At 59.2% G+C, this 17,616-nt stretch overlaps 1 protein-coding gene across 1 annotated transcript in view; it reads left to right on the top strand.

Annotated features, from left to right (window-relative positions):
- The first annotated feature begins 491 nt into the window (after window positions 1–491).
- The window catches only part of BCORL1 (BCL6 corepressor like 1), a 28,332-nt gene continuing 11,207 nt past the window's right edge, over window positions 492–17,616 (top strand). Inside the window, exons 1-7 of the mRNA XM_035541926.1 lie at window positions 492–661; window positions 8,093–8,231; window positions 10,658–10,748; window positions 11,023–13,572; window positions 13,918–14,083; window positions 14,328–14,408; window positions 14,622–15,044. Of these exons, the coding sequence (XP_035397819.1) occupies window positions 8,146–8,231; window positions 10,658–10,748; window positions 11,023–13,572; window positions 13,918–14,083; window positions 14,328–14,408; window positions 14,622–15,044 (3,397 nt within the window). The 5' untranslated portion in view covers window positions 492–661; window positions 8,093–8,145. The remainder of the gene's footprint in view (window positions 662–8,092; window positions 8,232–10,657; window positions 10,749–11,022; window positions 13,573–13,917; window positions 14,084–14,327; window positions 14,409–14,621; window positions 15,045–17,616) is intronic.

Consider the following 17,616-nt stretch of genomic DNA (forward strand, 5'->3'; position numbering starts at 1 on the left):
GCCGCCGCCGCCGCCGCCTCCTCGCCGCCCTCCCCCTCCGGGTGCGGAGCGCGGCTCCCGCCCCGGGTGCGGGTGGCGGTGCCCCGGCCGTGTGTGTGCGCGGTGCGTGTGTGTGTGCCCGTGTGCGTGCGCGCGGGGCTCCCCCCGCGCCGCGCCGCCGCTGCCGTCCGCCCGTGGGGCGCGGAGCGGAGCAGCACAGCCCCTCCCCGCCCGGGGAGCGGCCTCCCCTCCCCTCCCCTGCCCCGCCGTCCCCTCCCCTCCCCGCGCCCCCTCCCCCGGGCTGTGCCGGGCGCGGAGCCCCCTCCCTCCCCCTGCCTTCCCCCCCCCCCCTTCCCCTCCCCGCCGCCCGTTCCCTCTCCGGACTCGGCTGGCTCCGCACAGCGCCCCCCCCCCCCCGCGCGGGCAGGGCTGGCCGCGGGGCACGCCGGGAGTTGTAGTCCGCGGGGCGGCGCGGCGGGCGGCCGGGCGCGGCGGGCGGACTACGGCTCCCGTCAGCTCCCGCGGCGGCGGCTCGCTCTCGCCCTCACACTCCGGCTGCCGCTGCCAGTGTCTCCGCCGCCGCCGAACCGCCGCTCGCCGCGCCGGGGTCCGACCCGCCGCCTCGGGCACGGGGCCCGCCTCGGCCCGCCGCCCCCGCCGCCCAGCCCGGCTCGGGAAACAGGTGCGTGCCCGCCCCCCCGCCGCCCCGCTCCGGACGCCCGGCCCCGCTCCGCCCGGGCACCCCGGGCCCGTTCGCCCCGCACCCACCGCCGGGACCGGGGGCGGCGGGGACCGGCGGGGGGGTGCCGGGGAGGGGGGGGCGCGAGGCGGACGGGGCGGGCGTCCCGACCCCGCGCCCCGCCGGCCGGGGTCTCCATGGAAACCGGTCCCGGGACACCTCGGAGCGGGCGGCGGCGGGGCGGGGGGGGGGGGGGGGCGGCGGCGTCCTGCGGCGGGACGGCGGCGGCGGCGGCGGCGGCGGGCGGGGGCCGCGGGCGGTGACAGCGCCGGGGCCGCCGCGCTCTGCGCTCCGCTCCCTGCCCCGCGACGGCGCCGCGTGCCGCTGCCCAGCCTCGCGCGGCGGCGCCGGCACCGGCACCGGGACCGGCGGCACCTGCCGCTACCGGGGAGGCGCGGGGGGTCCCGGGGCGCGGCGAACGGCGGCGGGGCCGGGCGGGGCGGGGCGGGGCGCGGCGGGGCGCAGCGCACCCGGGGCGGCGGCGGCGGCGGCGGGACGGCGGCGCCGGGCGCTCGCGGAGTTTCGCGGCGTGGCCCCGCGGCCGTCCCCGCCGCCGCTACCGGGGGCCGGCGGCGCCTGCGGCGAGTCCCCGTCCCGGCCCGGCCGCGCTGGCGGAAGAGCCCTCCCCGGGGGCAGCGCGGCGGCCGCCGGCTCCATATTCGGGGCTGCCCCGCTGCGGCGCCCCACGGCCCTGCCCGGGGCTGCGGCGAGCGGCCCCGGGGCCAACTGTTGAACCGGGGACGGGCCCGGGGGCGGCGGGGCCTGGGCCGCGGCGGGGCCGCGGGGTGCCCGGGTGGAGCCCCCCGCCCCCCCCCCGGGTTCCCCCGCCGCCCACCCCTCGCCGCGGCTGCCGGGGCCCGGCCTCACCGCGGGGCTGCGGCGGCCGCGGGGACGGGCACGGGGACGGGCACGGGGGTGGTCCGAGCCCCGGACTCCGTCCCCGCCCGGCCGTGGCGGGGCTGAGGCCGCCGCTGGGGCCCCGCACCTCCGGGGCGGGCTCGGCGCTGCCGCCGCGGCTCCGCGGCCGGCCGAGCGCATCGCGGGGCGGGAGGGGCCGGGCCCCCGCCCCGCTCCCCGTGCCCAAGGTGAGCGGCCCGCAGCGGCGGCACCGGCACCGGGAGGAGGCGCTTCCTGCCGCCGGCCTCGGCGGAGAGGAAAAGCCGAACTCCTCCGGCGGCGGGTCGGTACCCGGCGGGTCGGTCGCCGGCAAGCTGATTCCGTGTCCTCGCCTGACCGCGGGTGAAACCTGTTCGGGAAAGCATCGCCGGGAGGTCTGCCGGGTTCCGAGCACGGGACGGGGCACGTCGCTCCTCTCCCTCGGCATCCGCTCTCGGGAACCATTGTTCCCGCTGGATGCTGCCCGAGCTGGGGGGGGACGCGAGCGAGGCGAGGGCTCCTGCACCCCGCAGCCTGCCCCGTGCCGCCCCGCACCGCGCTTCGGTGCGGCTCGGCTGCTCCCGGTGCCTGCGCGGCACTAAAGGCAGCGTGCTGCCCGCTCGTCCGCCTGCTCCCGAAGGCTCCTTTCTGGGAAGGTTTCCGGGCCCTGGCGTCGTTTGGCCTTCGGGAGGAAACCGCCACGGGCACCTCTGGGCTCCGGTGCTGCGGGTGGGAGGCTGCGCTCCGGCTGCGGCGTTTTCTACGCCGTGGGCCTTTCCAGGCGCAGTCTCAAAAATGTTTTACGGATAGCCGCACGTAGTGGCATTTTTTTTCCCCCCCATCCCTTTAAAATCCACTAGGATGGGCTTTTCTGCGACAGCCCAAGTGCCTCGAGCGAGTCAGGGTCTGGTGACAGAAGTTGTCCGGCAGCTGGGACGTTCCCTTAACAGAGCACTCGACGTGCACCAAACTTTTTTTTATTTTACACGGGGATGGATTTTCTTTTTCTTTCTCTTTTTTTCCCCCCTCAATTCATCACGCTGAGTATTTATAATTGCTTACGGTGTTACTGTGTCTTTAAATCAGCTTAAGCAAATGCGTGCAGGCAAAGCCTGGCTCAGCACCGCAGCGGTCCGGGGCTGTGCGGCCCCGGGGGAGACCAGACCCAGCGCAGGGCTGCTCCTGGGCCGGGGCCGGACCCAGTGCCTCACGCCTGCTTCCAGCAAAGCGGAGACAGACAGACCTGTCCCTGCTGGGTTTTGTTCTCCTAGTAATTGCTGCTTGTCGGTTTGGCCACAATTTCTGACCTCTCCGTGAGAAATGCACAATAAAGCACTGTCTTTCCTTTTTTTTTTTTTTTTTTTTGTTAAATTTTGCTGCATATGATACCCTGCGTGGGTCCTGGGAGAGGACCATCATGATTTACTTATTTATTTTTTGTATGCAGTTCTCTTTAAAGGGGTTTTCTGAAACACCGTTTGGGGCTGAATCTCTGCCGATGCGTTTCAGGCAGCGCTCCGGTTGGCACTTGCTCTGGACTTGTGTCCCTCAAATGGACGCCTGACAATCGCGCATTAAAAAAAAAAATATATATATTTTCTTGCCTGTGTTACTAATGGCAACGAAGATTGCCAAAGTGAGCAAACTATCGTGAGCAAATGAGACTGTCCCTGTTGATGCAGATCGTTTCCTCCTGACCCATCTGTGCCCCACCGAGGGGCAGCAGGGGCACGTTCCTCCTGATTCCGCTGGTTTTGCTCCCGTCGAAGTAAGCGGGTTGCAGGCGGCGAATGCCCAACGGCAAGTCCCGCTCGGCTTTCCTGCAGCTGACATCATTTTACGTTTTCGTTGCGGGGGAAAAAGTGGCATTCTGGGTTTTGCTCCTCTCTGGGAAGGAGTGTTACAAAGGTGTCTCCCGTGGGTGTGTTTCCAGGGTCAAAGTGCATCCCTGCCGGCCTCCCACAGTGCCCCCTGGCCAGCCGCGCTGTACAGCACCTTGGAAATCCCAGCGACTGCGTCCTCCCGATCTCCTGCTGCCGAGGGATGCGCCGGACTTTTTCAGTACGCTCAGACGGGAAGGTCTCCCTTCCCTTCCCTTTCTCTGAGCCGCTGTCCCAGTTACGCCGCAGGGAAGCAGAGCCGACGGGCAGCGTTGTGCCGTGCCCGTCAAGAGCTCGGCCCCCAGCTGGGTGCATCTCTTTGTCTGCTCAAAGTGACCCAAAGTGGGATCTCCAGAGCTTGCCCTTGGCCTTGCGAGGCTGGCTTCGCGGTGCTGTGAGAGCGGTGTGGGCAGGCGGAGCTGCCGTTCGCTCTGGGGGAGCTTGCTGTCACCTGTAGCGCCACGCTGCGCATCGCCGCGTTGCTTGAGGGCACTGCACAGCGCTGTCGTACCTGCCGAGAGCCCGAGCAGAGGGAAGCCTTGTGCCGTCAGCTGGGAGGTTTTAGGAGGCTGGCCGCTGCTGTTTTGGTGCCTGTCAGCTCCTACCTGGCCTAGGCAGGGCACAGTGGAGACAGCAGTGATGGGTCAGCACGTAGATCAGCTGCTGGTGCTAGGGTGGAGGAGAGGAAAGGTAAGCAGCTTAAAATCCCAGCCATTTCAATACTTGGAAATGTATAGAGCGGTAAAATATATGAAAAGCCTGTTGGGGGAGTAAAGACGGCACGGTCCTAAAGCCGAATGCGTTTGCAGCGTGAAAAAGCGGCTGGCGCGAGCTGTCCCTGCGAGGAATGGGGAAAAAACGCCGCTCTGTACCTGCCTGGGTCCACCCGAGGCACTGGGGCAGAGTGTGTTCAGAATCACGGCTCTGGCTGGCTTGGTCCCAGAAGTACAGAAAGCAGGGCTGCACCAGCTGACAGCGTAGATGTGACACCCGTTAGGGTGCATCCTGACAGCAGCAAACTAACTCAGTGTGGATTTTGTCGGGAAGAAAACAAAGCCCTTGTTACCCTTGTTACCTGTGGCTGGTGGCAGCCGGGAGAAGTCGGCCTAGGTGTCTGCCGGCACAAGCACTGGAGAGGCTGAGCACCGTGTCCGATCAGGGAGCTGGGCTGGCTGAGGAATCGCTGTTAATTGCAGAGGGCTGGCTTCCCGCTTGCAAATCCGTTTTCCTTCGCGACTACTCACACACCTCTGCCCCGTTAATGCCAGGGTGGGAGATGCAAGGGTGAGGGGCAGCATCGCAGTCAAAAACTTAGTTAGGAAGCCTGGCAACTCACGTTAGGATCCCTGAGGGTGATGAGCAGGCATGATTTTTAACAGTGCCCAGCATGGACGTGACATGGGCTTAATTCTCTGCGGCTGCTGGGGAGCTGGTGGGTAAAGTTAAAAGCAGCCTGCCCTGCCATCCTCAGCGCGGCCATCCTTTATAACTAGCGTTGCCTCGGCGCTGCTGGGATGTTAGGGCGAGGAGGATTTCTCTATAGATAATTACGAGAAAGGATCTGTTCCCAAAGAACTTCATCTCAGGAAACTTGTTTCCATAGACTGTATGGCTGTATTTCAGCCTTGGGTTAAGTCCTGACTTAATTCAAGGGGACTTCGTGTGCAGTTAACTTGAGCAAAAGCACAGTTTTGCTACAAAAAAGACATCTCATGCTTTGCTGTTTCTGGAGCCTGGCAGAGACTGGTTTGCATAGTAGCGTCCTGTCCATTTGCAGAGCAACAAGGGGTTTTGTCGTAATGAACAAAAAAAAAAAATTACAACGCTTTTAATGAAGTTAATTCATTAGTGTTCGTTTCATTGAAAATCTCTCTGAGTGCTTGCTGTCGAAGACAAACGTGTTCAGCACCTTTCTTGCTGGCAATTCTTAGAGCACATTTTGCTTTGAGAGGTGAACGAACTTTAATATCACACGATGAGCCTCTCTCCATGCAAAATGTGATGTTGATGGTCTTATTTCATTCTAAACTCATTTTCTTTGGAGTTAATTAGAATTGGCTGGGCACCTATTTAGCTAAATCAAAATAAGGCTGTGGTTTCATATACACTTCTTTTGGCAGAGGTTCTGGATTAAACAGATTCTGTGCCAGGCTGCACCCTCTCTCCCTCTTGGTGAACCTGATCTAGGAGCTAGTATGGGTTTAAACCCAGCCAGCCAGGGGAAAAATATATATATATATATATGTTTTTAAACACAGATCAGCAACCTGGTCAAGTTTACCGGGGCACCCCATGGTTTCAGTGGCATGGTTGAAGGGGTGAAGAGAGAGAAGGGCTTCAGTGGTTTCTGCTACTCAAAGACACATATGAGAAACCATGCCCTAGTTGTGTTCTCCAAGGGGTTTCTACTGGTTTAATTACATCCGTTTAAAGTCGTTTCAAGCTGAACCAGTGTAGAAGAGGGTTTGCTTGTGTTGACTCAACTAAAAGTCTCCTTCGATCCAGGCACCCTGCAGCTGCTCTTTCTGGCTTGGCGTTGCACAGGGAGGCTGCTCTTCCCTGCGTTTCTCAAACAAACTTCCTAGTCGGTGCTCTGAAGGATGCTCTTCTTTTGCCGTTCCTTCCAGTTTGTGTTTGAGAATGTGCCTGTTGTTTTCCCCGTGTTTTATTCCTTCTCATACTCGAAATCTTGTTTTTTCTTCTTTTTTTTTTTCCTGTTCCCTTTTCATTCCCTGTGGAATGTCTGTCTTTGGCACGTGTCCCACATCATCCGTGGAGGGTAGAGACCAAGAATTCGTGAAACAGCCTCTATCTCTGTTGCTGTGCCCCCCTGGCTCTCTTCTAGTGGCCATCCCGCCTTCTCTGTTGGCCGGTTCTTACTCGAGTACTCAAACCGTGTCATTTCTCCCAGCCCCCTGCACCGCCTTGTTACCGCTTCCCTCGCCAGACCTATTCTCGGGCCATGCCTGTTCCGTGCTTGTTTTGATGCTTCAGCTTGCCTCCAAACTTCTGTCCTGCGTCGCACAGCCCTGTGCGTCCCCTTTCGCACTCGCACAGAAGGTCCCTTTTGATTTCTCCTGAAACATCTGTCCTGTCACTGTGCTCAGGGGCAGAAACTTTCTCCTCCCCTTCTTTCAGTTTAGCCTAAGATGGTGAAATCCCCGCAGATTGTTTGTTCCCCTATTTCCTTTATGTTGCATTTCTCTCCAAGCATCGAAAGACTCCTCCCCTTCCTGCTCCAAGCCACCTCTCATTCTCTTTGGGTATGACCCTGCTCTCTGGCTTAGAATTGGCCCAGCTCCCCCTTCCATTATATAGTATTTCTTCCTTACAGCGTGGCTCTTACTAGATTTTCCCCTCTTCTTGTGGCTCCCGATTTCCATCGTTTTGTTCGCTCGTATGCTCGTACGTGCAGATGTCTGTCGCTTCTTTTTTAGCCAGCAAACTGCCTTGCCCCCGTTTCTCCTGTGCGCCTGGCCTTTCTTTTCCATTTTTGGAGGATCCCTACTGGCATACTTGGGCTTAGGCGAGGACACCTGGCAGCAGCTGCGTTCAGAGGGTGCAGTCAGTTCGGCCTGAAGGTCCCTCTGCAGCTAGTTTCAGCATAAAGGGATCATGCAAGCCACTTCTTGTCCTGTTCACAGCTTGTGTCGCCAGGATTTTGTCAGGGAACAGACAACTGACAGAGATTTGGGATCACGTGTCCCTTTTAGCCTCTTCCCACTCTCACCCGCTGCACCAAGAACACCCCTCTGCCTCTTTGCCTGCTTTCCCTTCACGTGTTTACTGTTAATCTGAATCGGGAACCCCTTTGGCGGCATCTCTGACGCTTGCAGTCAGTCCTGCTCGGTTCGACCTGCTTAGTGCTGTAGATCCTCTCCTCCTTCCTTGCCTTTTCCCTGATACGACTTCAGCAGCAAAGCTGCCTTAATGCTTGAACACCCAGCGCTGCACGATTGGCTGTGATATTCTCCCTCAAAAGCTCCACCCAGCCGACGGTGCATCGCGGATGCTCACAAGTCTCTGTGTTTCCTCGTGTTTTCCACCCGTACCTCCACTGAATACCAGCACCTTCCCAACAGAAGGTGCCGTTGTGCTGAGGTGTGGAGGTATTCGCTTAACGGCACGTCTGATGGCACTGTTGGCAAGCCTCTGCCCCCCCTCTCGGGTTCCTCAGCTGCTTCCTCGTTTGAGTTTTTCCGCGTTGAACCTGGCACATGCTGGTTTATCAAAGTAATACGAAGCCTTCGGGATGTCCGTGTTTGAACAGGCCATCATCTTGGGCGAAGGTCTGTCTCGAGGCTCTCTGTCCTGTGGGAAGAAAACAGGGGGAATCTTGCAAACGATATGCATGTGCGTGAGGTTTCACCTGTGTGAAACTCGTGAGGTAGCCTGAGGCTTTTTGGCAATAAGGATCTTTGATAAGAGGATGAGCGGACTGTGGATCCTGTCCTGAGGCACTGCTTATTTCTTGTAGCCGCCTTCCAGCCATGAAGCGTCTCGGACGTTACACCCACCCTGCCTGGTGATGAAACTGGGATAAGCGTGGTTGAATGGTTGTCCTGGCGAGAGTTACCAATTCTCTGTTCTACGCTTTTTCTTTTTTTGCTCTCTGTAGGCAGAGTGGCCCCTCGAGCCCCAGCAGGCCCTGGTCGGTGACGAGCAGTTGTCATGATCTCTACAGCACCTCTCTATAGCGGGGTGCACAACTGGACCAGCACAGAGCGGATTCGCATGTGTGGCCTCAACGAGGAGAGGTGAGGTGCGTGGGTGGCTTGGTGGGGGAAGGAGGTGGAGGAAGTGAGCGAGGGGTCTGGGAGAGAGGCTACGGGGGGGGGGCTGGTGCTCTCGGCCACTTTTAGTAGGGAATCGAGCTGAGGGGTGAGGGCTCCGCTCTCTGCAGAGGACCCATCGGCTGCGTCCGGCTGCACCGTTGGGTCACAGGGCTGCGCTGTTTGCGCACGCTGTCGGCTTCATCAGACTTGTGCTCTTAACCGCAAGGGAAAGAAAAGAGCTTGACCCACTGCGAGCCAAGCTACTAAGAGCTTTCAGTGACCCAGGAGGGTTAGTGCAGACCTAACGATTAGATGGGAGAGTTGTGACATGCCACCAACCAAACAGGAGATTAGGGAGGATTAGTGGCCCAAAGGCAGAATCGATCAAGGCTAGCTCCCTAACCTGTCCCATGTCTTCCCATTGCCTTTTTATTGCCGCAGCCTTGGGGTCTTGTTCTCAGAACTGATCGGTTGGTGGCTTCCTTGAGGCTACGCGCGTCCAGAACATTTGCTAGAGCCTGGAAGGTTTTACAGGCTCACGGGCAGCGGGTGCCTGTCTTCCCTGGCTTCTGCAGCAGAGGCTTTTGGCAGCAAGCCCTCCAAGAGCCGGTCGTAACAGCGGGATAGGGAAGAGTTCAGCCTCTCGTCTAGGGCAGAAGCGCAGACAGAGATCATCTGCAGCCCTCAGCCCCGCCGTGCGGCCCTCAGATAAGAGCTGGCGGATGGCGTTGCCCTCTGCCTCTCCTAAACCACTCGGGGCCGCTCCTAGTTCGTAACAAACACTTGGGGAGCTCAGAGCATCAGGGCAAGGCAGGCGAACCCGGCCGCCCGTAACGGCACGCCCGGCCCCGGCCGTTGGCGAGGCGCGGGGGGCGGCCGAGCTGCGTCTCACCCGGCCTCGCGGGGCTGCTCGGGGCAGCCCACAGGGCCCGAGCCCGGCGGCGGGGGCTGCTCCCGGCCGCCCCTGCAGGTAGCGAGCGCCGACCGGGGCCGGGCCCGTGCCGGGGCTGCGGGGCGCCGAGGCCTCGCGGGCCGGGCCGGGCCGGGCCGTGCCGAGCCGAGCCGGGCGGGGCGGCCGCCCGCTGTCCAGCTCCGCGGGCCGCCCGCCGCCGGCCGTGCTCGGGCGCCCCCTGGCGCCTCGCTCGCCGCCCGCCGGGGTGGAGCCGCCTCGGCCCCGAAGCAGGGCCCCGGCCCCGGCCTCGGCCCCGGCCCGGAGCGGGGCCCCGGAGCACGGCGCCGCCGGGTCCGTGCCGCGGCTGGCGTCGGGCGGCTCTCGGCCCGTCAGCGCTCAGCTGTCATCGGCGCCGCGCTGCGGAAACCCGATCCGACCCCCGGTTAACAACGATCCTCTTAAGCCTTCCGTGGCCCGCCTGCCTCGGGGAGCCGAGGGCACGGGGCTGCGCAGGGCGGCGGGCTGCGGCACAGCCCGGGGAGGGGGCTGCCGTCCCCGGGGCGCCCGGCCCCGTGTGCCTGCCCCGGCCCACGCTGGTGCTGGTGTCCTAGAGCGTGGGGTCCCGGTGCTGAGCGCTGGGGACGCAGGAGTCCGAGGGTGGGACTCGCTCGGAGAGCTTGCCTCCGTTTGTTTGGAAACGGGGGGCGTGAGGAGGACAAAGCCAGAAGAAAGCGTGACGTAGCAGAAGCTGAAATTGAGGTCTTTGGTCCTGGCGCCAGCAGTTTGTCCGTAATAGTCCTTGGTTGAAACAAAACTGGAGAGTTGTCAGCAGGTAAATACTACGAGGGCAAGCGTGTCCTGGTGCACGACACTGCACGTGCAAGCGCCGTCCCTCGTCCAGGCTTCTGGCAGATCATAAGGACAGCTGTCTCTTCAGCACGGGTCATTTCCATGGAGTCCACAGTCCTTGTTCTGACTTCCCACTTTACTCTCAAGAAGTGTCTTGCAAAGAGTAAAATGTGCAGGCCAGCAGGACAGGTGGCTGAAGACCTCAGCTGCTCTGGTCACAGACACAGCCTCCCTCTCCTGGAGGGAGGCCTCCATCTGCGTCTGGAGGAGAGTAACAGCGCTGGCTGGGAGCGTGGCTGGGAGACAGGAACAGGATTGAGGGCGTGTGAGGAAGGAGAGACGAGCAGGATGGAGGTCTGAGGAGGACGGGACTGGAAATGTGTGGTGGAGCAGAAGGGGAAGCGGAGGGGATAGGAGCAGGCGTGTGGAATCCTCTGGGGGGGGTGAAGGCTGTGATGGACAGCAGTGCTTCTCATCCCCTCAGTCCTGTGGCAGTCAGCACCCACCGCTGCCCTGGAAGGCATGAGGTGTGTGATGAGCTGTCCACCTGGAGCATGCTGCTTCTGCGTGTCGGCTGCTCTGCTGTCCCGTGTGCGGACAAGGGAGGGTTAGGATGCTGGAAGGGCACCCTAGGGTGTTGTAACACTGTGTTTTGTTCCTCCCGTAGGAGAGCCCCACTTTCTGATGAGGAGTCTAAAACGAACAGCTCCCAGCACTTGGGGTCTCAAGAGTTTTGCGTCAGCAGCAGCCTTTCCAAGGTGAGCTCCTCTCGTGCCTGTCTGGGTCAGAGAAGGCCTTTTCTCTGATGGAATAGGCCAAGCAAGAGCACCTACCCTAAGGGGTCCTGCAGGCCCCTCCTCTAGAGGGATGCACCTAGGTGCACAAAGGGCAAAGCAACACTCTAAGCTGGAAAGAGCTGTTTGTGTGGCCTTCTTGAGCCCTGCCCGCAGGACACAGAGAGAAGGTCCTGCCTGCTTTTCTAGGAGCTGCTTGCACAGCTTTTCAGGATCATCTTCTCCCTTCTGGTTGCAGGTGGAGCTCACAGCAGTCAGCGGTGATGGCAGCAGTGCCCAGGATGCAGATGGCAAGGTGGAGGAAAAGCTTGGACCCAAACTGGAAGAGCAGCCACCTGATCCCAACCCAAACGCAGAGTGTGTGGGAAAGACTGTGAAAGATGACGTCCAGGGCCCTCTGGCAAGCCAGGGGGATGGCAGAGGGCAGGAGCCTGCAATCCCCAGAGCTGCTGAGCAGGAGAGCAGCGGTGCTGATGCTGCCTGGACACCTGCAGATCCTCCCAGTGACAAGCAGGCTGACGTTCCTCCAGCCTGCTCTGTGGCTCCAGAGAGTGAGCCTGCTGGGAAGGAGAAAACCACCCTGAGCACTGGAGCACAAGGGCCAGCAGTGCTGGCAGAAGGGACGTTGTCTGTGGTTGCTTCCGGCTGCAACACCTCAGCCTCCACCCCTGCTACTTTTACTTTGAGTAGAGTGTGCTTTCCCACATCTCAGGCCCCTGCTATGCAAAAAGTGCCCCTGTCCTTTCAGCCTGGGACAGTTCTGAGCCCGAGCCAGTCGCTAGTGTACATCCCACCACCTAGCTGCGGGCAGCCGCTCACTGTGGCTACACTTCCGAGCACCTTAGGGGTCTCCTCCACACTCACCCTCCCTGTCCTGCCTTCTTACCTACATGAGCGTTGCCTTCCAGGCATTATTGCCTCCCCAGAGCTGCGCTCCTACCCCTACACCTTCTCTGTCACCAGGCCCTTGGCTCCAGATGCCAAAGTGGTGTCTGTGGAGCTTAGCTGCTCTTCACCTTCAGGTGGAAGTGGTGCCCAGACCGCTGCCGATGGCGCTCCCCCGTCCACAGCTGGCCCTTCCCTCTCGCCCAGCCAGCCTGCACCGGCAGCATCATGTGGAAGCACTGCTCCCTCTTCTGGCACTGGCACGCACGCCAGAGCCCCGGCAGCGCCTGAGCCGCATGCACCGGGGACCGCTACTTCAGTCTCTCCTCTGAAGTCTCCTCCGCAGCTGGAGCGTGAGATGGTCTCCTCTCCAGAGTGCAGCGAGATGCCGCTCGATCTCTCCTCGAAGTCCAATCGCCAGAAGCTGCCTCCGCCCAGTCAACGCAAAACACCTCCGATGCCCATCCTCACGCCCGTGCACACCAGCGGCAAAGCACTTCTCACCACGGTCCTGTCCAAGTCCCAGCGTGCAGCACAAAGCGCAGGCAGCAGCGTCACCTCGTGTCTCAGCACCACCCCGCCCTTTGTCATCTTCCCCGACTTCCTGCGTAACGGAGAGCAGGGCTCCTGGGTGAAGAACACCACGCTCATTAGCACCATTCCGGGCACCTATGTCGGCGTCGCCAACCCAGTGCCTGCCTCCCTGCTGCTCAGCAAGGACCCCGGCGTGAGCTTCAGCAGGGACCCACGCCACCTTCCCAAGCAGGAGCCTATTTCCATCATTGACCAGGGAGAGCCTCGAAGCACTGGGGTTCCCTGCGGGAAGAAAGGCAACCAAGCTGGAGCAGAGAGACAGCAGGATCCTGCCAGGAGACTTCATGGCAGAGTTACTCCGGGAGCTCCTTTGTGTCAATCCAAGGACATCTCCACCTGGAACCCTGTCCAGGGAAGTGTGTACCCACGCTGCCCCGTGAACGGAAAACCTTCCAATCCTCAGCTCCTGCCTCTTGGCTGGTCTCCTTATCATCAAACCCCCCTGCTTTCGATTGGCATCTCCACGACAGGGCAGCTGCCCCCAAACCAGAACAGCTCCTGCAAGCCAGCTGGTACAGGCGAGCTCCCGACGTTCCTGAGCGTGCAGCCGACGGAGTCCAGCACCGCAGCCCAGAGCCTGCCGGAGGGGCTGCCCAGGCTCCCGCCTGTGGAACGGGAAGCTGCGTCCAAGGGCAAGAGCTGCCGGGCCTTGCCCAAACTCTGTGAGGAGCAGGCCAATCCAGTCCCACTGAATGCAGGTCCATCTCCTCAGACCACTGCTTTGGATGGGAAGGGGGGAAAGGGGAAGGTGGACAACCCTCAGAAGAGTCAAGAGTGCGATGGACCAGAAGCTGACTCCAGTAAAGAGGGCAATGTACAGACTGAGACTCCCCAGGGGAGCTGTAGCCTCAAACAGTCGGATGCAAAGCCTAAAAACCAAGTGTTAGCAGCGTACTTGTCTCATGATCTGCCCGCAGTCGGGCAGCAGAGTCTGCGAATGATTCCAGAGGCACCCGCGGCGAGTCAGCGCAAGGAGCTGGGCTGCGAAGGCTCCCAGCAGCCGCCAGCTGCAGAGCCCCTCCAGTGCGTGCGCCAGGTGGATCTGTGCAGGGTCAAGAAGGAGCGAGTGGAGTGTGACGTGTCATTTGCATCTGTGACTTGCTTGCGAGCTGGGGCTGCTCCGCAGGCCTTTGCCGAGGTCAAGCTCAAAGGCGTGGGCCAGATCAAGCAAGAGGGCAGCGTGCGCTGCAAATCCAAGCGGCAGCATGATGGGGACGCCAGGCAGGCGCAAAAGAGACTGAAGTGCAAAGCGCAGGATGGTGAGGAGTCCCCGAGCAAATTGGGGAGCCAGAGCGTGCACGGCCGGAAGGTGGGTGAGAGGCTGTGAGGAGGGGGAATTGGCTGTAGCGGGGGCTGTTGGGTTACTGCAAGGGTTAGCAGGTGAAGTTTGGGGGTGAGGAGGGAGCTCTCACGGGGGAGGGCAGCTGAGTGCGCAGGGCTTTCTGCCCGCGCTCTTTGGCATTGCCTGGCAGTGGATTGATGTCTGAAATACCTGTATCTGCAGGTAATTGAAAGCAAAAATGGATCTGGGTTGTCAAAAATGCTGGAGGGCACCAGCATTATGAGTGGGGGACAGTGTTTTGTCCCTTCTCCCTTGCTCCTCCAGCACCGTTAATCAGCAGCTCAAGCTTCAGTCTGTGTCCTCCATTCACAGTGGCGAAAACACCACGACAATCTGCATGAACTCAGCAAGCGAGAAGGCCGAACTGGCCTGGGATCAGTGAAGGATCACAACAGCCTCAGGGTAAAGCGTAAGCGTAGGAGGCCAGCGAAGACAGAGTTCCCATCTCCAGCACACCGTGGGGACAGCCACGAGGAAGGTACTGTTGTGAAAGGCAGTGTGTGCTTGCAGGGTCTGGCTATGGCAGTTTGGGATGCGCTAACGCTGTGGGACCAAGCTGTAGGTCTCCAGAAGCCGAATGGCCTCTGGAGCTGGCGGCTTCCTACCACAAACTGGGGTCCTAAACAGAGCTAAAATGAGATGCTGGACTGCCCTGCCCAGGCCAGCAGACGTGTGTGCAGAGATCTGTGGCGCGTCTCCTCAAGGGGTGGTTTTCCCCACAGGTTGCCTTGAGAAGAAGCCCAAGAACAACTTTCGGGATTTCATTCCGGTGGTGCTGAGCAGCCGGACACGCAGTCAGTCGGGTGAGTTGGGGCCAGGATCCCAGGCGCTGAGACGGCCCCGCTGAGTGAGAGCAGGGTGCTTCACCACTGTGTCAGATCGCTGGCGTCCCGGGTGGATTGTGAGCGTTTCCCTCTTTACAAAGTCCTGTGCCTGTCTTCTCTCCTGCCTCACATTTTTTTTTTCTTATAGAGATCTTGGCTTTTTTGTCAGCTAGGAATTCCACTTTCTTGCAGGAAGCATTGCTGGCTCTTCAGCTAGTGTGATGGGAGAGTGTGATGTGACTGGCCAAGGCATTTTACCATTGTTGGAGGAGGATGAGGAAGAAGAGGAGGAAGAAGAGGAGGAAGAGACATCCTTGAAACGTCGCAAGCTGCGGAAATCCCACCGAGCATCACGCTATCACAGTCGCAGGGCCAGGGACAGGTCTCTGTCGGAGAGGAGCAGCTGTCATGCAAGGAGAACCCGGGAGCTGCCCTGGAGAGTGGAAGCACCCAGGCAGCTATGGGAGCCCAACGACGAGGAGGAGGATGACAGCCACATCAAAAGAAAGAAAAGGAGACGACAGAAAAGTCGGAGATACCAAACAGGGGAGTATTTGACTGAACGAGAGGAAGAACGAGTGGGCTTCCCCCACAGGAGGCGAAAATCCAAAGCAGGTACAATATCGGAAGAGTTTCTGGTACTAGGCCAGGGCCCGAGGCTTTTTTTATTATTATTTTTTCTCCCCTCTAAATAATTACGGGGTTTTGTCAGTACAATCAGAACAATGGGCTTGATGTCCACAGTGTGAGCCACGCAATTGATCTTCTCTTTCAGAAGTATTTGCAGTAAATTTTTGAGCATGAAACGCCAGTTTATGTGGCTAATTAGATACTGATCTCGCCCTCAGATTAAGACAGAGGGCATGGGAAAATGGGAATCAGACGAGGTAGCACAGTGAAACATTTCTGGACAAGCATGGACCCCTGGGAGTGGTGTTCAACGTTCCCGGCTAAAGTAGAGGGAGACAGAACCATCACGGTTCAACTAGGCTTCTGTATGCTCTGTTTTGCTTTATTAAGTTAACTTGCAAGCTTGTACCAAGGACCGTAAGGATTAACAAAGCCAGAGTGTTTGCAAGCGACAGAGAAATCCTTCCCTGTGGTTTGTATTGGCAGCTTTGCTATGAGGAGAAAGCTGTGCCGCCTGCTTGTGTCCTGCTTCCTGCTCTGCCTCCGCTCTCGCATTTTCTTCCATAACGGCCCCAACCGTGTGGTCAAAACTAAGTCTGCGATGTGTGTTTCCCTGAGATGTAGCAGTCTCTGTATTCCCTTCTCTCTGCCCATGCAGGGGCGTTTTGAAGCTGTTGTAAGGATGGGATTCGTCCACCAAAAGGCAGGCGTCACAGATGGCTGGTGGCTCATAGGTGTGTCTGGTGCGGGTAACTTCTGTTAGGGCCGCAGAAGAGCGGGTCTAAGCCATGCTGTTGGGGGAAGCACTTCTGCCGGCCCCCCTTACACTTGAGTTCGTCCCTCAGAAGTGATGTAGTGGCTGCACAACTGCTGCTGTCTGCTGCGCAGCATTAGCGCTCAGATCATCAGCTCTCAGGAGAAGCTGTAATGCTGATGAGGCACTATGAGTAGTAGTAGAGACTACGACTGTCCTCCCACTGCATGGTCTCCCGAGCTACGTTTCTGCTCTAGCCTAGCTTTATGCTGTAGCTGCAGTGTCTGCGTCCCCCAGTGCGACCAGGAACAAAGTTCTGATGGGTTTCCTGGCATCTCTGCGGTTCTCTCCCAGGCTCTCTCAGGCTGTCTCCCCCTGCAGGCTGTTCCAAACAGAGCCTGAAGAAGTTTGAATGCAGTAGCATTGGGAAGAATTTTCTCCAGGAGCTTTATCACACATCTTAAAAGTGCCTGTCTTCTGTTGAGAAACCAGTTTTTCTTACAGACTGGTTGTTTGGTCCTCAGATATATGTGCTGCTGTATGTCAGATTTGGAAATTGCGGCCTAGAGCCATTGCTGGCTTTGGAGATTATGACCCAGGTTTTACACTGGCATTGTAAGCTGGCTGGTGGCTGGCGCAGGGATGGTGGCCCAGCCCACGTGTTTGGAGAAGACAGACCTATGCATCCTGTACAAGCTAAAGAATCGGCATCCCCTTAGGGTATAGGCTGCCATGATCCACTGACAATCACCTGGCCCGTTGGGGTCCCGTCCTCTCCAGGAGAGGGGTTGGAAGAAGCAGTCTTTGGTTGCTAATGCCATCTCATCATCTAAATGCACCCAAGAAACAACCGGGACCCTTAGGCTTTGGAGCACTTGTGTAAAGGAGGCTATATCCCTTTGCTGGTGAAGGTATTGACCGGTTGGAGGTATCTTCTCTTTCACCAGCGCCACCTTGATTTTGGGCATAGCACTTTGACCAGCCGGACTTGCCTGTTCTTCACCTGTGAGCTCATGCCCTGGAGTTTTCCTGCTGGTCAGCTGCAGCTGAGGCACGCACATTGACGAGAACACTGAGCCTGTGGTGTTCCTCTGACCATGAGACATCCTGGGGGGGCTGGAGTGTGCCACTTTCAGGCACAGACCGTCCTGTTCACTACATGTTGTCCGACTTGTCAGCGTTTTGCCTGTCAGTGTTTTGCCCCTTTCTTGTAGCACTGCAGCGATGGGCTGCTTTAAAAGCTTTGGCCTAAACAAAACAGAGCTCCAGCACGTGGGCAGAAGGAAGCAGATGTCAGGGAAGGAATATCTCAAGTCCTTGTGTAACAACTAACGCTGGGGTTAGTTGTGAAAGTGCCACAGTGTTGTACAAAGGCCAAGGGCATTGTTGGGCAGCCCGGCAGAAATCTTTATGCAGTGATTACTTCCAAGCCAGCAAGGAGGGAATTGATTGCCATGTGCTGCCTTCTCGACAAATATCTTTGCTGAAACTTTGCTTCATTACAGTCTTAACATCCAACGTGCTGTCAGGGTCTGTCTAGCCCGCAGTTTTCTCCTGACTGTAGCAAGCGCAGAGGCTATGCAGGGCAAGCACTTGAGCACAGCTTTAGCCAGGCTTCAGCTGGCCGGGGTTCCCCAGCATTCAGAGCAGCTAAACTGGGGCTGTCCCTAACCAGGCCTTCTATAGTTAATTTATGGGCCTCGTGGCCAAGAATTTGTCTGAATCCTTTCTGCTCCTGCTGATATTTGCTTCCACCACCCCTGGGTGGCAGCAAAGCCCTGAAGTTCTGTCCTTGCCGTGCAA

The sequence above is a fragment of the Cygnus atratus genome, chromosome 13 (assembly GCF_013377495.2).
Source record: "Cygnus atratus isolate AKBS03 ecotype Queensland, Australia chromosome 13, CAtr_DNAZoo_HiC_assembly, whole genome shotgun sequence".
Lineage (NCBI taxonomy): Eukaryota > Metazoa > Chordata > Aves > Anseriformes > Anatidae > Cygnus > Cygnus atratus.